The sequence below is a fragment of the Penaeus japonicus genome, unplaced genomic scaffold (assembly GCF_977035675.1).
Source record: "Penaeus japonicus unplaced genomic scaffold, GWHDUDI00000001_assembly GWHDUDI00000037, whole genome shotgun sequence".
Classification (NCBI taxonomy): domain Eukaryota; kingdom Metazoa; phylum Arthropoda; class Malacostraca; order Decapoda; family Penaeidae; genus Penaeus; species Penaeus japonicus.
The window spans coordinates 20,314,052-20,321,551 of NW_028234439.1; the positions used below are offsets into that span (position 1 = coordinate 20,314,052).

The 7,500-nt window shown below is 43.3% G+C and overlaps 1 protein-coding gene across 1 annotated transcript in view; it reads left to right on the forward strand.

Annotated features, from left to right (window-relative positions):
- The window catches only part of LOC122266220 (putative E3 ubiquitin-protein ligase HERC1), a 66,201-nt gene that overhangs the window by 37,788 nt on the left and 20,913 nt on the right, over positions 1-7,500 (forward strand). The window contains exons 32-43 of the mRNA XM_086532505.1: positions 308-433; positions 931-1,141; positions 1,590-1,812; positions 1,942-3,838; positions 4,023-4,175; positions 4,782-4,951; positions 5,285-5,423; positions 5,637-5,777; positions 6,178-6,299; positions 6,710-6,857; positions 6,967-7,345; positions 7,470-7,500. The exon at positions 7,470-7,500 is cut by the window's right edge and continues 118 nt beyond it. Of these exons, the coding sequence (XP_086388631.1) occupies positions 308-433; positions 931-1,141; positions 1,590-1,812; positions 1,942-3,838; positions 4,023-4,175; positions 4,782-4,951; positions 5,285-5,423; positions 5,637-5,777; positions 6,178-6,299; positions 6,710-6,857; positions 6,967-7,345; positions 7,470-7,500 (3,740 nt within the window). The remainder of the gene's footprint in view (positions 1-307; positions 434-930; positions 1,142-1,589; positions 1,813-1,941; positions 3,839-4,022; positions 4,176-4,781; positions 4,952-5,284; positions 5,424-5,636; positions 5,778-6,177; positions 6,300-6,709; positions 6,858-6,966; positions 7,346-7,469) is intronic.

Genomic DNA, 7,500 nt, shown 5'->3' on the forward strand with positions numbered 1-7,500 from the left:
CTGAAAGTCTAAACAATGCAAGAGATGTATTTGACGTGTTTCAGTGTGAGTCTTTCTTGGAAATACGTGTATATCCAAGTAAGACCTCTTGAAATGCGTCAAATGAACCTCTCATGGCCAGATTTATTTGTTCATGTACTCTAGGTGTACTCTAAGTTGAAACCTGCTGGCATAGACTATGTCCAGGTGACTGGTATTGGAATGTAGAATCATCACTTACATAGATATCATTATTGTAATCATTGTATTTTACTACGTGACTAACTTTTATGACCTACGGAACACAACTTTTTCCTCTTACTTTCAGTCTCGCCTGAAGGCCTTGGAACTGATGCTGAGTCTGTTGACACCAGTGCAGGATGGAGATAAGAGTGAGGAGGACAGTAGGCAGAGTGGCTCTTTGGAGAAGACCTGTGGATCTCTCTTGCCTTCTGTGAGTTAACTTTGTTGGTGTTTATGTTTATTCTTTTCCATACAGATAGGCATATATATATATACACACACACACACCTTCATCCACACTTACACTCACACCCATGCCCTTATCCTTATCCATATCTTTATCCATATCCATATTCATATCCATATCCATATCCATATCCATATCCATATCCATATCCATATCCATATCCATATCAATCCCCATCCCCATCCCCATCCCCATCCCCATCCCCATCCCCATCCCTATCCCTATCCCTATCCCTATCCCTATCCCTACCCCATCCCCATCCCCATCCTCATCCTCATCCTCATCCCCACCCTCATCCCTATCCCCATCCCCACACCCACACCCACCCACTGCACATGAATCCTACTTGACCCCTAAACAAGCCTCTAGTATTTAGTCACACTGAAAGAAGACTAATGCCATGTGCCTTCAAGGCCCACCATCTACGAGACTGCCACTCACGACGTTGAGGTCCGTTGCAGGTGTACCACGAGGTCATGACCGGGTGCTTTGGCCTCGAGAGCCTGTGGAGCAGCAGCAGCTACTCCCTGATTCGGTCGCTGGAGGCCACGCACTACCTGGACGGCATAAGGGCGGCCACGCAGCCCATGCAGCAGAGAATAGCCAGAACCGTTCACATTATCTACAAGCACCTGGTCTCGTCTCTTCTCCAGCATGAACAGCCAGATAAAGGCGAGTTGGAGTTTTTTTTTTTTTTCATTTGGGGGAGTGGGATGTAGGTGGGGGTGGGATTGGAGTGGGAGTGGGAGTGGGAGTGGGATGTAGGTGGGGGTGGGGTTGGAGTGTGAGTGTGAGTGGGATGTAGGTGGCGGTGGGATTGGAGTGTGAGTGGGAATGGGATGTAGGTATGGGTATGGGTATTGGTATGGGTATGGGTATGGAAGTAAGAGTGGGAGTAGGTGTTGTTGTCAAATAGATATTAGACGAGTACATGGTGTGAAGTAATTAGTACTGCACCTGTCATGAATATGAATATATCCTCATATCCATTCAAGTAGTTTTTAAAGATATTCAAAACCAGACTATTGGTATTGTAAAGCCTTAGAGATAGATCCTAGAACATGGAGACGAGCAAATGATATTAAATGATATTTGCAACGAGTCTGTCATTTCAACCCAGGGCTCCGAGAACGACTGTGCCTGCTGACTGTATTTGCACTGAGTGTTCGATATGAGGCTGCAGATCTAAGCCTGGCTGTCTCTAGTGGGCTACTGGATGCCTTGGTGCGGATGTGCTGCCCCTACGACCCCCCGGCTCTGCGACACACACCGCATCCATCACCTTCGGATCTGCTGCCTCACGCTACACACACACTCTTCCAAATCCTTACTATCTTAACAGGGTGAGTGTTGAAAGCACTTGGTTTATGTTACACTTGTTGTTTGTTTTATGTGCAAAAGGAAAGTGACATGATGTGACTTTTTAGGTGAATAGTCTGGTAGTAATTAAAGGTATGTTTTTTATTTCATAGGTATTATGCTGAGGATATCAGTACATCAGTGTTGGGGCAAGTAATGAATCTGCTGTATCTGCAAGTGGAGAACTTGGCAAACCATATAATTAAAGCCAATGAAACTTCATGGACTAGTTTTAGCCATAGTGAAACTGCTGTTCCTGAAGAGAAAAAGAATGTGGAAGTAATATCGGAAGAGAGGCCAGTGGACAGAGAAGATTCTGAGGCAAATGAAATGGATGTAGAAATAACCAATGTAAAAGAGAAGAAGGCTGGCCAGAGAAAGCTGGAGTTGCATCTTCCAGGACTGAATACAGAGCAAGTGAACAATAGTACAGGAGATGCACGAAAGCGCAGGCACTTGGAAGTAACCCTGGGTAATTTGCTCGTGTTTGTTCGACGGTTATGTGTAAACAGGAGGGTGAGGGAGTTAGTCGGCAGGCATCCGTGGGTGCGGTTATTATTGCTGGTGACAGGAGAGCAGGCAGAGACGCACTTACCACAGATGATCAGTGTCCGGACGCGAGTGTTGGCACTTACTCTCCTTGGGGCAACTCTTCCATATTCCGATCTTGACCTTGAAGCACGTGAACAAGTTGTAAGGCAGCTGTTCATGCAACTAGCAGCTAATATGTGGGTGGTACCATCAGCTCAGGCACACCTTAAAGCAAGTCAGTTACTCATGGAACTACAGCGTCATCTAGTACGGCTCTCCAGTCCTGACCTTCTCGATGAACAGTCTCGTCCAGAGTCTCCTGATGATAACCTGCCTGTACAAGAAGTTGGATTTGATCCTGATAAATCTGTCTGTTGCTCAGTGGAAGGAGGTCATACGCTTGTGCATGGGCCAGGGGGACGAGGATATGGTCTAGGATCAACACCAATAACTTCTGGATGTTACCAGTGGAAATTCCTTATTGTAAAGGAGAACCGAGGGAATGAAGGAACCTGCGTCGGGGTTTCTAAGTATCCGGTGCGAGACTACAGCCACAGAACATCATCAGATATGTGGCTGTACAGGGCCTACTCTGGGAATCTCTACCACAATGGGGAACTTAGCATTTCACTGCCAGGCTTCACGCAGGGAGACTACATTACGGTTGTGCTTGATATGGAAGCCAGAACTCTTAGCTTCGGCAAGAATGGAGAAGAACCGCGCCTTGCTTTTGAGAACATTGATGCAACAGAGTTATACCCGTGCGTGATGTTTTACAGCACCAATCCAGGGGAAAAAGTAAAGATGGTGGACATGCAGGTGAGAGGTTCCCCAAGAGACCTGGACCCTGGGGATCCTCTGTGTGCCCCTCAAGCAGCCGTGTTGGCAGAGGCTCATATCGCCCTGCTCCGTCAACTGCACGAGGCTCCTATCTGGACGCAGCAAGTGAATGACTGTATAATAGAAAGACTGAATCAGACCAAAGAGCTAATACCCCAACCAAAAGATGTTCCAGAGAGTGTGGAAACAGTCTCAAAGAGCGAGTCAGACACTGAAGATCCAGCTTTTGACTTTGAACCCCTTGTAAACACTAGTGAGGTTCAGACGACGAGAGACAGAGAGACCTCTCGAGAAGACCTTGTTTTAACTCTCGACGAACGACTTGAGCAAGAAGAACGAACGAAGAAAAAGACGGGTTCCTGTTCAGATGATGATGATAGGAACACCCCAAGAGCGACGCCCAGATCAGGCTCGGATTCTATCAGTCAGGAGAAGAAGACCCTGAAAGGAAAAGCCTGCAAACAGAATCTTGTGTATGAGATGAATCTTGAGCAACTGTGCAAAGAGGTTTACCCTGCTCTTGCGATGATTGGCGGAGTGGATAGTGGGTTGCGTGTTGGTGGCCAGTGTATTCAGAAGGGCACAGGTCGCAGGGCCATGGTTCTAGGTGCGCTACGTCAGGGGCACCCAGCTGTGAAGGTAAGGGAATGTTTGAAAATATAAAATCAATGATATTTTTTGTGACATTTGTATCAAAACTGAATTTCTTGGTAGTGTGAGAAAGAATCTTTTGAATTTCTATTTCTGTGAATTTGCTTGAAAAACTATGTTTTAAGGATTTTATGATAACTAGGACTATAGCTTTGTGCCTGCTATTTTTTAGGTACAATGGTGTGACTGGGATACAAGTATCAGTGATGTCCCAGTGTCTCTCTTGGAACCAGTGGAACCACCACCTTTTGATGTCTCAAAAATGACTGGCATAACGGCTCAGGTCATTACACAAATCATGCGCCTAGCTGGTCTTACCCAAGAGGTTTGTTGAAGGCTGTTTTTTTTTATGTCTGAGAATTTAAAAAAGATTTCCAAGCCATTTTAGAAACCAAACAGGAGTTTGATATAAAATGATATAAAAAATATAAAAACTTCCTGACATTTGCAAGTCCCATCAGATAACATATATTTATTAATCTTCAGAAAAGTAAAGCTAAACATTCAAGCCTATGGTTTGATATTTTCTGATAGATGTAATCTTGTAGATTTTGCAAGAAAAAATATTCAGAATTTATATATATTAATATATGTTTGTTAGTATTCAAAATTGAAATGCATGTCTGGAAAGTTTACATTTTGATAACATTAACTTCTATAGTGTTTCAATTTAATGTTACTTTTTAAGTGGCATTGCCTCATGACAGGCTTGTTTGTAGTTCTGTATTGTTTCACATAATGCAGGTATTTATCAGATATAGCAAGAGAGCCGATATATGTATACTGATTATTCCTGAAATGAGCCCTGATATCAATATTTTTTTAGTAAAGGGCATTTACCATGTTATGTTAAGAAGTTACAGGTATAGAAACCATAACCACTTTATTTACTGAGAACTTCTACAAATGTTCACCTTTTCCCATGTTACAGATTGAGTTCCCCAAAGTCACCTACAACCATGAAACAGACGAGGTGCATACTTCGTCGACAGGCAGCCTAATCTCACCCCACCTTCCCCAAGCTCACGAAGAAGCAAAGTCTCAAAATGCAGTCAACTCGAGTGGGCCGTCGCACTCCCCAAGTCCTCGCAAAGGGTCCAGGTTGGTTACACTCTCAAGTCTGGTATTAGAATCATTGAAATGTTTACTGTTCATTAGTTTGTGTAGTCTTCAGTATCTATTATATGTATTTATACATTTTTTTAAGGTCATGAAATTACCATTCCATATTCTTCAGTGACATCTGAATTGATTGTCATTTAGTAAAGGTATGACTGAGAATGAATCATTTCACAAAGCAAGGGAGGTGATTGATGTCAGATGTAGTTCTGACGGAGATAGATCACTGAAATGAATCAATTGCATCTTTCGGGTTTGAGAAATGATTCATTCTCTTTCCTACATTTGTTAGACATTGATTGTATTTGGTTGCAGGGGTAGTGGTGATGGCTTGACAATGGAGTTGTTGACAGACCAACTTGTTACTAACATTATGGATGAGGTAACTGGGAGATCTGTAGAAGTGCCAGAGCAGCAAGAACCAGTAGTGCCAACGCAGAAAGATTCTCCACAGGTAACTGAAGTAAATACCTGTGATTTTGTACAAATTCATTAAGGTGTTCATCATCTCAGCTTTGTGGACATGATACATTATTTGCGGGCATATTATATTATTGAATGTGATATATTATTGAATATATATAATCTCCATACTGTAATGCAGTGCATCATATATTCTTTTTTTGGGACAGGATACATTACATGTACATGCTCTTTATTATTCCAGACGGGAGAGTTGGCAGTAGAGGAAGGTATGGCACTACGCTTGGCTTTCCTCCAGAGTGCCAGTCTGCGTGCCATATGTGCCATCATGAACTGTACACGCTATGCCGAGATGTTGCTGGTTCCTAAGGCTGCTCAGGAAAAGGTGTGCATGGCTAGGGGAAGAGAATGTTTTGCTATTTATTGTTTGTCATATTTATGTTGCATATACAAAGGAAGGTATTCTCTGGTTTACTGTATGGACTTATTTGTTAGGTAGTATTCGAGAGATGATAATATTTGCTTGTCTGCTTAACCCAATGACGACGGGATGTCACACCTGTGTGACACGGCAAAGTGCCTGATGACGGGGCGACACACCAGTGTGATGTCCCTGAGGCGATATTATTAGGCGTAGGGGGTTGCCAGTTCTCGCCAGGCCCGTCGGCAATGGGTTAACTGACTTCTTTGTTTTTTAGATATTTTCATACAGAAAAAAAACGTGGAAATTTGTGGACAAATTGAATAAACCTTTGATTAATCTAAGCTATGATACTTTTAAACAGGATGGTGGTGAAAAAGGCAGCTCTGTGTCCCTGTTGCATGAAGAAGATGAAATCCGCACTGCAATAAGGGTTCTTGTCAGACATCTGGTTTCTGCTTGCACTTTAGCTCAGCCACTGAAGAGGTATGTGGAAACTGTTATTTTTTTTCTCTCTCTCTCCTTCCATCCCCTTGTTTTTATTTATATGTAATAGTTCTCTTTCTTTTGTTTTTATATTGTTTGCAAATAATGTGGTTTGGAAATTTGTGTTTCCCTAATGCATATATATATATATATATATTGCATTGATTGTATTGGAGTTTGATTTTAGGAGATTTGATGTACATATATTCCCTGCTATTTTGGATTTTCACAGATTGCAAAATTGTCTGTAGACTCAGTTATCACTGCCAGAATTATTTTAATGGAAGTAGATTACTCCCTTATGTAAATAATACTTATTATACCATGGTATAAAAGTCCCAAATAGTTAAGCTGTTGGTGTCTAAAGAAATTTTACAGACATGATTCATGCAAGCTGACTAAATTTCCAGGCAGGTGAGTGTGGCCGAAGTGGAGCGATCACACCTGGTGCTTCATAGTATGTGCATGAGAGCCTGGGCAGAGGACAGCCTGAGTGTTGCTGACACCCAGTCGCGCATCATGGCACTGACGGCAAACGAAGAAAGAGTTACAGATCAGGTGGGTGATTTTTCTCTTTTGATAGGGTTATTCTCTGGTAAACTGAAGGCTTGTATCTGAGATGTGTTTTTGCTGTAGAGGCAGGACTGGAACTTTTCACATTTTCCAGATTGTGGAGGCAACAGAAAGACCACAGAGCATCATAACAGAACTTCCCACGACTGGTACAGATGTGAGAGCCCCCAAACGGCCAATACCTTCCCTAGGACTGCCTATAACAGTACCTTGTGCTCCTGCTAGTCATCCTGGAGGAGATGTGCACTCCATACACTCAGCCTCCCAGTCGTCTCGCACAACCCACAGTCCCTCGAGGGGTCGTTCCGTGGGACCCCTGACCCCCCAGAGTGCCCCACTTCCCCCCATGGCAAGGAGTCACTCTCCGTCACCTCCTCTAACCCCCCTCCCTCCCTTGCCTCCCCCAATAGCCACTCCACTGTTGGAGATGGGATTCTCGCTCAAACACATTCAGAAGGCTATTGCTGCCCAAGGTGAGTATTCGCAAACCACTTTTTGGGAAATCACTCTATTGGCTAAGGCCTTGCTGCTCTCAATTGAAATTTGGTATTTGGTGTTTGAGGAATTGATGTTCACTACCTTATTATCAATTTGTAGGCCACAAGGGTGAACCATCAGCAGCTCAAAT